The sequence below is a fragment of the Larimichthys crocea genome, chromosome XVI (genome assembly GCF_000972845.2).
Source record: "Larimichthys crocea isolate SSNF chromosome XVI, L_crocea_2.0, whole genome shotgun sequence".
In the NCBI taxonomy this organism is placed as follows: domain Eukaryota; kingdom Metazoa; phylum Chordata; class Actinopteri; family Sciaenidae; genus Larimichthys; species Larimichthys crocea.
In genome coordinates, this window is record NC_040026.1 from 7,052,807 (window position 1) to 7,070,941 (window position 18,135).

Here is an 18,135-nt window from a genome sequence, read left to right on the forward strand (position 1 = left end):
CAGCAGCACCGGTGACTCAAAAAGAACAGACATTAAAAAAACTATACTAAAGAAAGACTGTACAAAAGCTAACTAAATGTAGAAACAAATGTGTGAGTGCAGATGGTTACCAACATTTTATGGTTGTGTGGCCACAGCTGTGGCCATCACACTGACATTCAAATATAAAAGTGAAATAGAAAATGTACACCAACTTATTGGATGAGTTTAACTTCTAGTTAGCATATAGCACAAAGCTTGCATTAGTGTTACCTTACTTGAAACATAAGCCAAGTCAATCTGCATGTTCCACCTCTTCTGGCTTCTTGAACATTCCATATTACAAACTGGATGATTGCCAGTCAGACCATTGCGTTGTTAGCAACATTGTTCAAGCTCTTTCTCAAGCAATGAACTGTGTCCACTGTCTCACGAAGTTTATCCACTGACAGCAAAATCATCAGAGTAATGATTCCTATCACCACCTCTGTCTTCTTTTTCATGGAGACCAATAAGCCCATAAGATCCCATCTTCTTTTGTACTTGGCTTGCTGTAATTGCAGCTGCCTCAACGACGCCCGTGACAGCTATCAGGTTGTAGTCATGGTCTGGTTGCCAGGTGGTAGCTACCTGGTTAGCACTAAAGATGTTTCATCAGTCTCCTGTCACCATACAGTACTGTATCTTCTTTGATGGTTCCTCGTATTAAGGGTGCAAGAAGAAACTATGAAACTGGTACAGCTCAAATACTAACTACCTACATCAGGGGTTAAATGGCCTCAGGACTTTTCTCAACCATTGATGGTGGGCCAGAACATAATCAAAGCACAATTTAAGAAATTGTTTGATACAAAATGCTACTTGAGGAGTGTCTTTTTGTAACTGATTGTTATCTCCAAACTGTGGTTAAATTGTGAACTTGCTTTGTAACTGTTCTGTACTGTTACTGATTAAAGTTTGAACAGACTGCATACAGTGTGATCCATGTAGATGGCCCAGACAAAAATAGCATAATATTCATACATCATCTTTATTTCCATTTTTCACATGTTGGATTTATAGAAAAACAAAACAAAAACAGTCATTAAAGTATTAGCTAAATGCCTTTATTAGTCACAACACATATTAGAAATATTAATATTCATATACCGTCACTTCCTTCTCCTTTTTACTGCAATCAATCACCACATTTTCTTATCACCTGACCCTTCATAGACCAGATGAGAGGTCTCAGAGGTCAGGTTGTCTGTTGAATAGTGGGACTGGACTGCTTGCTGGGGGTCATGAAACCAAGTTAGGATCATTGGAGTCAGAGACAGGTCTGGGAAAATACAGTTTTTCAATCAAAGATGCCCTACTGCTCAGGGGCCAGCTGTTCAGATCAGTTATGTATGAATGGAATAGGTGCCTTAGTAGTCATTCATAATCTAAATCCTGATTTGGGAAAGGATGCATCATTTACTATTTATGTATCGAACCTCTTCAATACATTACCACGGATCAATCAAAATAGTGTAACTTTGAATAGTTTTCACCCACAAAACACCTTGTGTTCACATAGACGTTTTGTGGAGCAGACTAAAACTCAACAATGTGGTGGCATCAATGGGTTTATCAGCTGGGCAAAGTTGATCTGAGCGGACCCTTTCAGCTCATCAGGTATCTACATTTTCTTGTTTTTCTTTGTTCTTGTTTGTTACTGTTCAATATGGTGGATGAGACATTACTTATTGCTTATTGGGTACAAGCCAGCTAGCAGTTGATAGTGTTGAGGTTATAACTAAATTTCATTTCAGTATGAGGACATAAGGACATATGGGATTTTCCTAGTACTGAAAATTCTTTACAATAAGAATTATATTTTTTAAACAACCCTGTAAACACACTGTGAATTTAAAAGCATCCATTTTATAGTTTAGTATGATCAGTGGAGGTCATTCAGTATGCTCATTCCATATTATCCTTAATTGTAATACATTGTGAAAACATTTTCTTAATGACATATTGTGTTTGTAGCTTTGAGGCTTTCCATAAATTGGTTGTATTACCAGTGAATATTAGCCAACTATTGCAGGTCAGGAGTAATTATACCATGGAACTTTAACAGGTTTGGGTGCATATATAAAGATGCCATACATGAGCAGAGCTTCACTGTGGGATTTCACTGGTAAGGACATATACAGGTACAGTAAAAGCATTTGAAGTAGAAGATGTGAGTCCTTGTAAACATGCACCAGTGTACAATTATGAAATAGCATTTGGCAGCATAAATGTGATCAAAGCTACAAGGAAGCAGACTTGGAATTACTTTTCTGACCACAGCTACAGAGCCAGCTTTTCATGCTATGCTAAACTAGATGATTTTTCAGTGTACTGATATGGAAATTACACTACACACCACACTGTAGATATGTTAAAAAAACAGTGGCTCTGAGAAAAAAAATGTTATGTTAACCAGCAATGAATAGATTATTTTGTACCATGAGTTGGGTGTTTGTTCTAGCAAGGGTAAGATAAAATCAAAACTCTAATAACTTTTCAGAGTTGTGAAATTCTTGCTCATAGTTTTATGAAATGCTGTGCAGTGTTTTGACATCTAAAAAGTCATCAGAATCATCTTGTTGTTCAAACTATTACTCCTTGTAGGTAATCACTCTACACATGCTTACAGTGAGGTCTGAAACTCTAGATGTAACAGTCATTCACTCTCAGAGGGAAAATCAAAGATTTCCTGGGCAGGAAAAATTGGCTCAACAGCATTTGTACATCCCCTGGACACTGGCTCCACCTGAACAAGTGACTTAGTAGCTGGGCTAGTGAGTGAACAGACACACAACTTTTAAATTTTACAGAAACATAACTATAAAATAGACGACCATAATGTAGATGGTTGTCTATTTTATGGTATACATTTGCAGTTCTAAATTAGTTAGATCTGTATCCGAGGGGTTGAGTCTTGAATATTACTTTCATTTCATTCATTTTATGAATACTGACTGGTGGTCCAGGAGCATGCACAAACAGCAATTCAACTATTTTGTATGATTAATTGTTTTTGTGTAATGTAATAATTCAAAGGTTTTACTTTTTCCTAATACCTACTTTTGCCTGATATACAGAGATATGCTATAAAATTTGATAAATGATTAATTAGTTATCATTGCTATAGAGCTGACTCTTGATTAGATAAACTCCTGAAAAGATTTGCATTCCTACTGCAATCCAAAAAAAGACAAGACAATGAGACATAATTTAGAAGGCCCTACTTATACTCTACAAACAAACAAACATACTGACAGCACATTACATTACCAGCTAATAGCTTTGACGCTTAGGTTAGGGAGTGTCCATTACTTGAAATGACCAATGAGCTTTGAAAATATACAATAAAGAGGAATAAGGTGCATTTGGGTTATTAGGGCATGTTAAACTTACACATCCTGAACAGATAAGAGGAGGAGACTCATTCTGGAATGTTGTGGAATTTGTGGGAAAGTGGAGGGTGTGGTCAGTCAGTCATGTCTAGCTTTCCCTTGCTGTAGCACATGGCTAAGCGAGTGAGCTGTGGATGATGCTGCTGATGGAATCCACCCCTTCTCCTTGCAGGAAGGTGCGATGATCTCCTTCAATGATGTGGACTGACACTTTGCCATCACATACCTATACAAGACACAGCAGTCAGTCAAAATTTTATGTAAAGTATTAATGTACAGACAGATTCAAAGATGTGTTTGCCACTAACTCATGCACTTCACATGTGACAATTTGTGCAGTTAAATGCAGGAAGTCTATAAAGCTTGTGGTAAGGGTTATAGAGTGAGAGCCAAGTGAAGAGTTCTTGGGTTGAGAGATAAAACTTGAAGTCTTGAGGCATAATAGTATATCAATTAATTCATTCTCCATAAATGCTTCTCCTTATCAGGGTGGCTGGAGCTCATTGGGAAAGAGGTGAGGCACCCTGGAGAAGTTGCGAGTTCACCACAGGGCTGATACAGAGACATCAACACACATCTAGCTGGCGCCAGTGTGTTTTGGCCTTAATTCATTTGATTCAATAAATTATTTTATTCACAAATTGAGGATTTTATTTACACTGATGATGTCATTAAATATGACGACAGACATTCAGTACAGCCCTAGTAGTAATAGAATAAATAATAATGATCCAGTTTTTTACCTGCCAAAAGGTAACAATGCAAAAGGTATACAGAACTAGATTTTCCAATATTAACTTTCCCCTACTATTCTTGGACATTTTACTCGATAATCTTTGATATATAAATTTAGGGGAGCTGAAAATGGGGTTAACAAAATAAAATGAAAATGCAATCTGAACACAAACCTGTGTGCAAATGTGTGTGAGTACACTTGTGTATCGTACCTCACTGAGCTTGTAGTCAGCCCCCAGGTTTTGTTCATAGTTGCTGCTGGTTTTGGCACGAAGTAGCATCACATTGCCATGGTATTTTGCTGCAGGCACATAGCCATCAGCAGCCTTCAGCTTATAGTAGAAGGTGGTGGCTGCAAAGTGCAATGAGTCCCGGCTGATGTTCTTGTGGCTAGAAGTGATCAGGTCCACTGCAATATTGGCGCGGGCCTCCAGGTCTGACAGTGGGAGAAGAGTCTCTAGGAGCTGTAGAATAAATTGGGAATTGAGAATAAATCAGAGATTTGGATGGAGAACTCTATTGGAATTTACTTGTTGAAGCTAAATATAAGTCACCAATTAGACCACAGGACACAATATAAACAAGAAGAGACCACATGGGAGGGTTACACACCTGTCTCACAACACTGTCGATCTACATTATATTCTGTATTTTATTTTGATGTATTTTTATATTATACATTTGTGCTGTTGTACAAGCAAACCCCAGCACAGGAGCCAACTGATCATAATAATACACAGTTAAAGAGACTAATAAAGGTGACTGATGAAAATCTGTGTGTGTGTGTGTGTGTGTGTGTGTGTGTGTGTGAGAGTGTGTGTGTGTGTGTGTGTGTGAGCATGTTTTCACATACTTGTGAACACCTAATGAGAAAGTGAAATATCCGATTTTTTTGTCAGATCCATCTATACGCACAAGAACTGAAGGTTATTTCAGATTCTGACCATCATCCTAAAGTGTGTAGATTTATCAGAGGCTTGATGTACCTTGTTGTACTCGATGCCGGTGAACTGCTGGATGAAGGCACACAGGGCTTCAGTTTCAGCCTCAGACTCTTTGCCTGGTGTCAACTTGGCCCTGTAAGTCTAAAAAACAAATAGTAAATCTAACATGACCAGCTTATATTCCATACCTAATTGTTCCCAGACTTCATCATTAAGTGCAGTTATTGAAATTCTGATGTGTATTCAAATCAAATCATACTATTTACACATTATTTATGTTTCCACTCATGCTGTCTAAAATTACCTAAATAAAAATTCTAAAATAAAAAAATAAAAACAAAGTTAATATATATATATATATATATATATATATATATATATAAATATAATAAAAGGCAATATTCCCAGACATCTTCATCTCAAGAAAAATCCCATTCTTTGACTTTACCTTTGTGGAATACACCTCTCAACTGTCAAAACCCTGCACATTTAATTAAACTAGAATTCCCCATTGATTGTTGACACATATTGTGTGTCTGTGTGTGAGTGTATTAGTTCTTTCTCTAACCTGTGTATATGCTGCCACATAGGAGTGTGATCCATCAAACAGAAAGAGATACTCCACAGACAGATTCTGGCTTTGAAGCTGAGAGCACATTTCAAATGCCACACAGGCACCAAAAGAGTATCCAGCAATTCGATACGGTCCGTCTGGCTGAACCTGTCTGATACAGTTAACATAGTAGGCTGCTAGGGACTGGATGCTGTCAAGGGGAGCATCTGGGGGAGAAGGGATAAAGTAAGATAAGGTTGGGTGAACATTGTATAACACATGTACACTTGTACAACACAACACACACATGAACCTAATTATATGCACCTAAATGAGTGTGTTTGTAAACACAGAATACCTTTCGTGCACTGCAGGCCATAGCAGGGCATGCTAAGCTTGACAGCAAGTGTTTTAAAGGCGACAGTGGAGCCCTCAATGGGATGGATCAGGAACAGTGGCCTTTCCTGGCTCTGTGCCGTGTTGAGTGGCATCACTGTGGGGCCATTAGGGTTCACCAATAGTTGAGTCAGATCAGACTCCAACAAAGAGTGAATGCCATCCCTCTTAGCTGTAGCATGGTGAGATTCTGGATAGATCAGAAGAAAAAACATGTATATTTTTCTATATATAGAAAAAACATGTGTGTATATGTATATATATATGTATATATATATATATAGATTATAGATATATATATATATATTATGGCATGCCCGTTCAGGAAATTAAACCTTTGGAATAATTGAATGAGGTCTGAATATATTGAATGAAACCTTGAATATATTGAAGGAAGTCTGAATTTAACGAAACCTTGAATATATGAATGAAACTTTGATATATGGAGGGAACCTTGAATATATTGAATGAAGTCTGATATATGGAATGAACTTTGAATATATTGAATGAAACCTTGAATATATGGAAATGAAGTCTGAATATATTGAACGAAACCTGAATATATGGAATGAAACTTTGAATATTGAATGAAGTCTGAATATATTGAACGAAACCTTGATATATTAATGAAGTCTGAAAATATGGAATGAACTTTGAATATATGGAGTGAACCTTGAATATATTGAATGAAACTCTGAATATTGAGTGAAACCTTGAATATATAAAAACTTCACTGACGTCAGACTGCGGCAGTGCCTGCAGCCATCTTGTTAACAGTCTGTAAAAGCGAAAGACATGAGTCAGGCCGCCCGCAATCTAGTTGCAGCGATATTAACAATAGGACATGATAAATACACTGCGAAGGCGTGCCGAAACCTCCCGAAAAACTCAATTTCTAACCGTGGTAGCCTACAACAGGCATAAAGTTTCGCCATAATCTCATTATGCATTGTCTGTCTGTCCGCAGTCCGCTGAATGAGTAGCATGCCCAAAGCTGGACAATGTGTCGCGGATCATAAAAACGTTCAATACTAAACTAAATATTAACCCTGCATTGATCTATGAATGTGGGTGATGCTTATTGTATCTAAACAATTTATGAAGAGCTTCTCTTTCAGTTCATGAAACCCGTACCGCAGCAGCTCCTCCAGTCCCGGAGAAGTGGCCGCATCAGAGAGCAGTGCCATTACGCACGGCCATTCACTGTGTTTTACCTTCATTAAATCACCTGAAACAATCAAGCTAACCATACAGTGTCTGGACCCTTTCTGTGTATGGGGTGAGATTGGCACGAGTCAGGGTCGGACTAGGAACAAGTCCGCCCTGGCATTTTTTCTCGGGACCGGCCCATCATTGGAGCCTTTTGGTGTTTAGTTCGGTAGCTTAAGCAACCGCCCATATGTGAAGGCTCGCTGCGGGGGCGCAGGTTCGACTCCCGATCTATGCGGCCCTTTTCCGCATCTAAACTCGGATTTTCTCTGCTCCTCCTTTCCCTTTTTTGAACCTCTGTCGTCCATAATTATTGAAATTAATATTCGTGCAACATACAGTATGAAGTTTATCTATAGACTGTATGAGTCTATCCCTGCTTCGGTTTCACATAAACCTAGCGCTGCATGGACGCATCCATTTGAGGGGGCAGGGGAGGGGGGGTGTAAATCGTAACTTCTGAACCTGTCATGAAGAGGCAAATATTAACCGATATTAGCCAGTGAAACCCAAACCTATTCCAAATGGATGCAAATGGGCCGCAAGTCCATTTTGGGCTGCTGGGCAAATGTTTGCAAAGGCTACAAAAAACAAATACATACATACAAAAAAAACATCAGAGGCCACCGGCCCAAATGTGGCCGAGATGGACCGGCCCATCTGGCATTTGCCCGGTATCACAGACTGCCAGTCCGAGCCGGCACTGGGTGTTGTGGGGCACTCCTGTGAGGTTGAAGGCATGCTGAGGTTGGCCTGATAAACAGCTGTCTGGCCTGTTTTATGTCGGCCACGATTAAAAAGGGAGCGAACTTCCTGTCGGAAAACGGTATTGATCAGGGGTATCGGCGGATTTTGGCCCGTACACGCAGTGTTAATGATGTCCTCATAGTTAATATTGCTGCAACGAAGTTGTGAGCGGACTGACGCTTGTCACTCACTTTTAGCTATAGCATCCACACGTTACACAAGATGCCGTGAAGTCTGACGTCAGTCAAGTTTCATTCAATATATTCAAGGTTTCGTTCAATATATTCAGACTTCATTCAATATATTCAAAGTTTCATTCCATATATTCAAAGTTTCATTCCATATATTCAAGGTTTCGTTCAATATATTCAGACTTCATTCCATATATTCAAGGTTTCATTCAATATATTCAAAGTTTCATTCCATATATTCAGACTTCATTCAATATATTCAAAGTTTCATTCAATATATTCAAGGTTCGTCAATATATTCAGACTTCATTCAACATTTCATCATAATTCAAAGGTTTAATTTCCTGAACGGCATGCCATAATATATTATATATATATATATATATTATATATATATATATATATATATATAATATATATATATATATATATAAATAATTATTAACTGTACCAATCAGAAGATGGAAATGAACATCATCTGTCGGCCCGATTCTATGTAAATGCAGCATAAATCCGACAACACTGGACCTTTATGAGGAGCTCTTAATAATACCATGTGATCCACCTGGATTGCTATTGCCCAGCTCTCGCAGCTTGTTGATGGTGAGCTGGCGGATCTCTCTCATGGTCATGATGATGTCATAGTCACGCTCCAGAGTCTGGCGTACTTCAACGCCCATCAAGGAGTCCAGGCCCAGGTCAGCCAATGAGGCATCAGCATTCAGGCTGTTCACATCCCGCACACCTGAGGGTGAACGATACAGTGAGAGTTCTGTGATATAGATCCCTATGGGCTGGGCTCCATAGTTATCCATGTTATTCACAGCGCTACCGTTTACTGACAATACTGTCAGAACATGCAGTTAGTAGTAAAACCTATGATATTTTTTACATGAACCAGTATTTAGTTTTATGTCTATGTACTCCTGTATTCTCATTTTTTCTGCCACAATAGTCTGAATCTGTTTTCTATTCATCTCACACTCCTTAATTTCCCAAAAAATACAGAAGTCATTCTAATATAGTAACCAGGAACCCGAGTTCAGTCCACAGATGACAAGCATGATTACACATTGTTTAAAGGTCATGTGTTTTAAAGTGGATTTGTTGGTAGGAGAGGATTTGTGTAGCTCAGCTCTTACCCAGAATGTGTGCTACAGCATCCACCAAGTTTCTCTGGCTTCCTGCTTCACTCTTTACCACCGTCCTCTCTGCCAGTACAAAGCTAGACATAACTGGCTTCTGCTGGCACAGGAAGAGGTCGAGCACCTCCAAGCAAGATGTGATGCGCTGTGGTAGGGTGCCACCAACCACTGTTTCATTGCTACCCATGGTCTCCAGGACCACGCCCACATCACCAATAGCACCCCACTGGATTGCCAGTCCAGGTAGGCTATCATAGTGCCGCTTTTCACACACACGCTCCATGGCTGAGTTGGCGAAACCATAATTACTTTGGCCGGCATTGCCACGGCCACAGCTGACTGAGGAGAATGTCACAAAGTAGCTGAGGTATGGACACAACTTTCTTGTCACTCTGGAGAGGAATCAAAAATGAGTACAATTATATCCAGAGAGAAAAAGATATTTAATTAAAGTTCACTGATTTAAATAGAAGGATGATGTGAGTGTCTTACTTGTCAAGGTTTATGGTACCATCATATTTAGGCTTGTTAACATCAAGGAAGAGCTGAGGAGTCAGATTCTCCAACATGCCATCTTTCAACACCTGATAATGACCAATCAAACATGCTAATGAAGTTAAGATCAAAGTTAAATTACAAGTGCAAAGTCATATCATCAGAAAAGTTATTACAATTCATCCTGAAAGGAAAACAAATGTCTTTAAAAAATTTGATCATTTCACTGAAGGTCAACCTATTGGGTGACATGGAGGTAAAGTAATGGAATCATGAAAGTCAACAGGATTCATTATCTTAGGACCATGAACGTCTGCATTCTGAGATATTTCACCTGACTGACTGACTGATTGACAGTGCCATCTCGAGAGCTACAATGCTCATGAAATTCTAGGACAAAATGTTGGGTTTTTATATGAAACAAATCAAATCTCTTTACTTTTCCACTTACATTTTATGAAATACACTTGTACTTGTTTATGGTAACAACTTAACATGTCAGTCATTTTTAATTACAACTATCCTTAAGAGTTATAAGCATGATTAGATTGTCTCACTATCTCTAGAAATACCATTGGTGGCCTGAAAAGGATGCAGAGCTAAAAGGTACTGACGAAAAGGTGGCTTGGTGGTTTACCATGGCTAGGTGGAAGACACCACCCACTGGGCCCAGTGCACAGGCCTCAGCGATGAGTCGCTCTGTTCCCTCCAGTGTGCTGACATCATTAGTAGACACTAGCACTTCCACATCTTGACTCTGCCATTCACGCACTCGCTTTGCCTGGTAACCTAGCAACATTTAAAAAGTAAAACAGTATAACAAACATGACCGCATTCTCTACAATACAGTGCAGAGGAAGCATTATAATTATTAAACTCATTTCTATTCATGGTCACACTTTATTGATGTCATACAATCCCTTTAATCCCTTTAATCACAAGTGTGTGCAAGTCATTATCTGGAGATCCTATATCTGTCATCCATCCCATACCACATAAAACACAAGTGCTCTAAGCAGTGAGTGACAGCTCTCATTCATGGCTCTGTGTGTGCCCTTATATGTGATTGTCAGTAGAAAGCAGTTATTTTAATGTTTGTTTGTCATTTGGTATTCTTTTCAAGTTTTGTTTCAGTGTAGTTCACTTTTCTAGCTGTAGGTTCCAGATACTTGAGGTTAAGAAGGTACAAGTTAGGCACTGGTGCAGGTTTTGTTAAAACATGTCATCTTTTTGCAACCAGCTTCTTGAACATTGTGAAATGCAAAATACATTTTATATGTTGCGGTTTCCATTTGCTGTTAAAGTGTGCAAATTGTTCATTTAACTCAGCAACTATCACGGCAGCTTTGTGTCATTGTGTCTTACCATTCCTGATCCCTGATCTGGAAGTCAGCACCAGTTTGCGGGCTCCTCTCTCTGTCAGCCACTGAGCAAGCTCCAGGCCAAAGCCTCCCAGTCCACCAGTGATAATGTAGGAGTGTGAGGCATGGCAAAAGGTGCGACACATAGCTGGTAAAGACAAAGGGGAAGCAATTTGGACAGCTACACCCCTCTCCTCATTACAGACCTGTGTGAAGAGAAGAAAAAGAGGATGTATACTTTGTGTAGTGTAGTATTTTTCATTTATTTTCTTGTCAAACCACAGTTATATGAATATAATCAGAAAATGAGGTACTGATTTACTGAAATTTGTAGGATCTTGCATTACTTTAGTTATCAAGTCTGTTTTCTTGACAGGTTGGTCGATTTGGAATGATCTATAATTATCATCAAAGGCTGAAGGTCAGAAGTGAAAAACTGACCTGCAACAGGACCTTGCCAATGTGCTTGCCCTGAGCCATGTATCTGAACGCTTCCTCCACTTGGTCCCTCTCAAACACTGTGGTCTTTAGAGGCTGAACTTCACTTCCATCAATGCCTTCCTTTACCAGCTGGTACACTTCCTCCCACTCATGGTTACCCTCTTCAAAGAGCGCATCCAGCAGGATGCCGTGGAATGCCACATTCTTAAGGAATAAAGCCATGCCTAGAGAGAGCATGACAACAATGACAATCATGACAGTTCAGTTCTAATCATGGTAAAGGTAAATCACACCTTGGCGAGTCTTTGGAAACCAAAAACCATTTGGAACACAGAAAAAAATAAAAAATTTACATTCACTGTGCCCAGTGCATGTAATGAGAAGGGCACATGTGCCAGGCACATTGTTGTGCATTTAGGTTTAGCTGTAATTGATTTTTCTCAGCCCTTTAATTTGCTTTAATATTGCTTTATTGATTGTGACAGCAGGGGAGAGAGAGGGGATGACATGCAGCAAAGGGCCTTGTGGAGGACTCGAGTCTGGGCTGTGGTAAAGAACTTGATTCATGCAGTGTACCAGGTAAGCTACTTTTCAAGTCACAATTCTATTTATAGCTTGAGAGAAACTACTCAAGATTAACTGTAGTAGACTAACCAGTAAATGTAGTTATGATTAAGAAAATAGACAAATGTGTAAATGAACAATGTATACCAATGTCTGTATATATAACATACATTCATTTTTCACTTTACTTTTTAGGAATACCAGTATTTATTAGGCCAAGCCTCTGTGACTTGTGACCTACACCCTCAATAAGTTCCATCAGCTCAGCTAGGCTCAGTTTTAAAATCAGTTCAGGTGTCTACACCAGCAGAAAGGCTCTAGTCTTACTAACACATAAGTGCAACCCAACTACTGCTGGTCACATGCTCTTGATCTCTTTTTAAATTACTACTTCAAATAAAGGTTATGAGCTGGGAGAGGCTCCAGGCTCACTGTGACCCTGATGAGGATTAGTGGTTACAGATAATGGATGGATGGATGAATGGATAAAAGTTATGTTTGTAAGTAGAGTAGTACAGTAGTCAAGATTCTGGCTGTTCCTAGTCTATTATTAACATTTTGGCAAATTGGCAACATACTACATAAAATCATGCCGAATTAGTTGTTCGAGATGTGCCCATGGATGAACAGATAATTATCACCGTATGATACTGAAGAAAATTTGAAAATTTGATTACGGTCTATACCTCCAGAAGCTGACTGAATTTATAGACCATTTCGCAATGCATGGTGAAAATAATGATATCCTGGATCTGGGAAGTGTTACATTGAATCTAAAAAAAATGTTTCATGTTGATAAGTACAAATAACAATAACTATAAAGATTATCTTATTTTAGAACAATGGCATAAACGTGTTCCTTTGCCACATGTCTATCTTCCCACGCCTCCCCTTCAACTCTTGACCTCCCCTTGAAGGTACACTGAACAGTTTGAAAGCCTCTGGTCTAGAACACACAATTACTTGGTTTTCTCTGAAAAAAGGTGAAAAACAACTGCTGGACTAGAGCTAAATTATGGTATAATATAATGACTAGCTAACTAGAATCATGCAGTTATGTACTTTTATATATTTGTAAGACTACTTCTGGAATTAAAATGAGTAACTGACACATGCATTGTTACTATAACCCTGTATGTGTGAGCCCAAAGCTTCCTACTCACCTAGTGGGGAATTGTTGGACAGGTCGTATTTGCCAATCTCTAGAAATCGCCCATGCCTGGCTAGGCAGCGAATGCTAGCCTGCAGCTTCTCCTCAGCCAGAGAGTTCAGCACCACATCCACACCTAAAATACACAAGCACAAAATATTACTATCTTGTCACCCAAATTACATTTACTAGTACACAGATTAACAACAACGATGAACAGCAAGAGGTGTCTGACCTTTGCCGTTTGTATGGAGCAGGATGTGTTGTTCAAAAGAGGTGTCTCTAGAGTTAGCAAAGGACTCTGCTGAGAGTTGAGGGAACCTCTTCTGCAGGTAGGCCTGCTTCTCCTTTGAGCCTAGTCATATCACACACAAAAAGGTTTAAGGTTAAAAAGGTTTTTTACAGTTTCTATGACATACTAATTATTAGTTACTATATCAAAATTATGACTTAGTAAATCATACTTGCAACAAATAAAATAGCATCTCATGAGTTCCTCATAATTAAGTACAATGACAATGAGTATGGGTATTTAATCTGAGTCTGATACCGACCAACAGTGGTGAAGACTTTACATTTCCTGCTTAGTGCTATGGCGATGGCGGCCTGGCCAACGCCGCCTGATCCAGAGTGAATAAGAACAGTCTCTCCAGGACGGAGCCGGCCACGTACCACCAGAGAGTAATAGGCTGTGGCATAGACCACAGGCACTGAGGCTGCCTGCTCCAGTGTCCTGTACACATACAACAGAGGCATAAAATAATAAACTGCCTTTATAGTATGAGCTATGAACTATCTTTGTGCTGTTAAAGAGAAAAGCATCTTGCAACAGCATTATACATTTCATTTTAACAAATTCATTAATTATCTAATTTAGTCATATTAAAGTTAGTCATATTTGATATGAAAAAATAATCATGAAAACATTCTTTGCAACCGTGTCTAGTTTTTCTTATTTTTATCTTAATCTTAATTATTTTTTAATCTCATTTATAAGGCAAGGTCATAAGGCATCTTTTTACTATATTAATTTATCAGCTATAGTTGTACAAAGGAGAAGTAGAACATTCAGAAAGCGCTTACATATCAATACAGAAATAATAATGATTCAATGGTGTAATGATATAGTATTGGTTTGGGAACCGGAGGGTGGCCGGTTCAAGTCCAGTATGGACCAAAATATGTAAGGTGGGCTGGTAGCTGGAGGGGTGCCAGTTCGGCCATATTACCTGCCAAGGGAGTTTTTGCACGTCATTGTGATAACTGAACACTGTCCTTCCAGGAAGATACAGTGTTTCTCTTCTGGTACTCAACCGGACCTCAGCGGTGGGGTTTGAAACATTGACTAGAATGGCTGTGGCAACCGCAGCGCACATGCAACGTGTCCGCGCCCGGTGGAATTTAGGGTTAAGAAGGAGCGCTACTGTAGGTCCTTCATTCCAACAGCAGCCAGCCTCTTCTACACCAGCATGACTTTCTTTAGCATAACTTAATGACTTTTTCTATATATTTTGTTATTTGTAAATAATTTATTATCAACCTTGTGTATATGAGCTACTGTGACAAGTGAATTTCCCTGGTGTGGGGTCATTAAAGTCTGTCTTAATAACATAAAGTCTATTGAAAAATGTGTCACTTACCAGCTGGAGGGAACATCCCAGAGGAACCGTTTGTCAGCATCCACACTTGTTGCCAGGCCTTTAGCAGGCAGCAGCCCCATCACACGTCGACCATTAGGGTCACGACCAGAAAACTCCATACCTAACATGCACTGCTGCAGAGCTAGGTCACCTACACAAAGTACAATGAACAGGAGATGTTAGTTGTCTAATTGTTGTCACTTGATGAATAATTTGGCCATTGTTATTTCTACAATAGTGTTGTCTACTATAACAGTAGTAACCCACATCATGACGTGGGTTACCATGACTACTGTGGGTTATAAAAACCAAATAAACGCTAGATTCCTTGTTGTGTCACACTCTCTACCTGGAATAGCATCTGGTGGCAGTTTCCCAGTGGCCAGCATTATATCTCTGAAGTTAAGTGAGCTGTAGTAAACACGGCACAGTTGCATGTTGGAGTTGCTGGTCACAAAGTGACGGAGTGGTGAAGCAATCCATCGCAGAGAAGACAGGTCACCTCGAGTCAACACATTGACATAAGCGTGCTCTGTCAGTTCTTCATTAATATCTGATGACCACAAAACAAATAGAACTGTAAGCCATGGAGACATCAAACATTGTGAACTGGTAAATTATGGTTTAACTGACACAGATGCCATCATATGTATTATTGGGATGTATGAGATATGTTATTGTAAGTTTTATGTCCTGTGTAAAAATGTTGAAATGAACGTTTGACATTCACACACAGAGGCCAGAGACAGATACAGTTTATTGTTGTTGTTCCTAAAGCCCTAGAGTAATGGATTAGGTTCAAACTTTATGCTGTTGAACAAAATTATCTGTGGTCTCCCCAGCGCTAATATTAAATTATGAACTGTAGATCATCATGTTTGTTCTGTGTTTTCAACTTCTTGTCCTTTGGTCTTTGATTTGTTTTTTCACCAGAAGAACTGTGACTGACAACTGTCACTGCATACGTCTATACAGTGGTATTTATGCAGCCATATTTGATGAAAAAAAGATCTGCTATTCTGTCACTATTGACTATTATGAATGCTATTAATAAATGTAAATAAATTATGCTTTGTTTGTGAAAACAGTTAACAGGTAGCACCTAGTTGTCCAATTTGGTCGTGCAGTGTGGATACATAACATTCGGAAGGGTCCTATAATTTAAGGAGAAGACCATCTTGGCTGCAACTTCAGGCGACTAAAAAAAATATTTGCAAGAACGACCATTCTCCTCTTACATATTTGGAATTAAAATAAGCAATATTTATATATTTTATTACCGTGAGTGATGAACTGGTGCCTGAAGGCACCCCACTGTCCGTCTCTGAATACATTCATAACCAGATCCCCCTCCAGTACTGATTGCATTGACCTCTGGCCAGGCTGGAGACTCTGTGCTGCTGAAGCATCATTTAGATTGGACACAAACGCACAGCTGGTGACAAGGAAGCCAAAAGCAGAAAGAGAAAATTATCAGATTGACCCAATAAATGGACATACATTAAATACAAGAACCATACTAAATTAACTAATGAAACTGCTTTTCATGACAGGTGAGTCTTGTGGCACAGTGGTGGTGGTTCTGTGACTTTATATACAGTAGGTTTATACTGTATTATTATTTTATTTTTACCTGATACATTGTATTCTGGTATTGTGAAAACACTGATACAGGAATATTTATAGTTGAGGATATGTCATACCGTATTCGGTTGCCACCTGGCTCCTGCCGTAGACAGTTGACCATTCCCACAATGCCACAATGAGCCTGAGAGGCAGTCAGCCACACTGGAGAGTCTGATGACTCCACCATCATCGCCTGCAGCACAAATCCACACACAGTAACCCACATTTGAAACTAATATCACATTTGTAAATGTTGACTGAAGTCAAAAGGAATCTGACATACTTTGAAGGTTTCAATATATTTTCAGTATATTTTCTACCACCTTTTAGCGGTCATTCTGTATTTCAGCATGCTGGACATTTCAAAGGCTAGAACACACACAGAAGGTTACAGAACCCACCTTGAGTGTCTCCACCCAATTGTAGTCAGTACTGTCTACAGGCAGGAAAATGGGCTGTTTGGCTGGAGACCGACAGCGACAAAGAAACAGGGCAGAGCCATAAAAAGACTTCTTGACAGCCACCAGGCTGAGGGAAGCCTCAGAGAACACCTTCTCCCACTCAGACTAGTGAGAAAAGGGAGATAATATCAGTTTCCCATCACAGATTCAATGTGATGTTAGCATCTCAGCATGCGACTTGAGCACAAAAAATTATTACTCAAGATCAGCACAAGAAATTATTTCTCTGAGATTTCAACTTTGGGGGTGTTAAAATCATGCAGAATGGTGGTTCTATGTGATTTGAACTGACCTGTGTGAGCAGTCCTTGCTGGCTACTACTCTGAGTGGTGCTGGAGAGGAAGGCAACAGTTTCTCCCAGAGTCTCTCCTTTCAGCAGGGTGTGAAGGAGAACAAACCCCCCTGGTTTGGCTCCAGAAGCCAGATTTGTCACCAGCAGTCCAGGATTTATCCTTAGACCACCCCAGGCATGGTTACACAACACCAGATCTGCCCCTCCTACTACACCTCCAGGTGCGGGGCCTGTCAGGGGGTCCCACTGAGCTGAAGTCACCGCCAGCTCCTCCAACTTGGCCTGGTGGGGGGCCAGGAGATCCAGGTTGGTCGCCGTGGCAGTGTAATCCACACGCAGCATGGGCTGGATATGGAGGAGGGCTACCACGCGAGAGAAGAGTTGTCCATCATTGGACAGAGCCTGGCAATGGTCAGAGAGGTGAAGAGGTTTGGAGACTGTATATATTCTGAGACTGAGTACAATTGTACAATTTAGCCATTCTGAGTCTAGATTAAATTTGCCAGGTTTTTACCCTATTCAGGGAGTCAGTCAGGTTATTATTTTATGTTATTATATTTACTGTATACTGTACTGTGGGAAGTAATCATAATCATCATCAGTAAACAGGGGGACCTACTCGGCTCTTACTACCTGAGAAGGAGGCTGCTTTACCTGTCATTATTTTGCAGCAGAAACTGAAGTCAGACTCAGATGTAGAAACTGCTTCATGAAATAAACGTTGTAGATGTGCCACCATGACACAGGAAGTTGTTCTAACTTTTACTGTACA

The 18,135-nt window shown here is 39.6% G+C and overlaps 1 protein-coding gene across 2 annotated transcripts in view; it reads right to left on the reverse strand.

The window, feature by feature from the left end:
- Positions 1-1,063: 1,063 nt before the first annotated feature.
- The window catches only part of fasn (fatty acid synthase), a 36,254-nt gene continuing 19,182 nt past the window's right edge, over positions 1,064-18,135 (reverse strand). Inside the window, exons 23-42 of one of the 2 annotated variants that reach the window (XM_010741011.3) lie at positions 17,364-17,765; positions 17,012-17,176; positions 16,688-16,803; positions 16,265-16,419; positions 15,334-15,537; positions 14,985-15,135; positions 13,899-14,077; positions 13,580-13,699; positions 13,358-13,480; positions 11,631-11,854; positions 11,194-11,395; positions 10,466-10,617; positions 9,826-9,917; positions 9,331-9,725; positions 8,742-8,933; positions 6,004-6,231; positions 5,661-5,872; positions 5,135-5,233; positions 4,361-4,612; positions 1,064-3,639 (exon numbers count right to left, since the gene is read on the reverse strand). In XM_010741011.3, coding sequence (XP_010739313.1) covers positions 3,529-3,639; positions 4,361-4,612; positions 5,135-5,233; positions 5,661-5,872; positions 6,004-6,231; positions 8,742-8,933; positions 9,331-9,725; positions 9,826-9,917; positions 10,466-10,617; positions 11,194-11,395; positions 11,631-11,854; positions 13,358-13,480; positions 13,580-13,699; positions 13,899-14,077; positions 14,985-15,135; positions 15,334-15,537; positions 16,265-16,419; positions 16,688-16,803; positions 17,012-17,176; positions 17,364-17,765 — 3,774 coding nt within the window. In that variant the 3' untranslated portion in view covers positions 1,064-3,528. The remainder of the gene's footprint in view (positions 3,640-4,360; positions 4,613-5,134; positions 5,234-5,660; positions 5,873-6,003; positions 6,232-8,741; positions 8,934-9,330; positions 9,726-9,825; positions 9,918-10,465; positions 10,618-11,193; positions 11,396-11,630; positions 11,855-13,357; positions 13,481-13,579; positions 13,700-13,898; positions 14,078-14,984; positions 15,136-15,333; positions 15,538-16,264; positions 16,420-16,687; positions 16,804-17,011; positions 17,177-17,363; positions 17,766-18,135) is intronic. The other variant, XM_027289105.1, reaches the window with a different exon arrangement.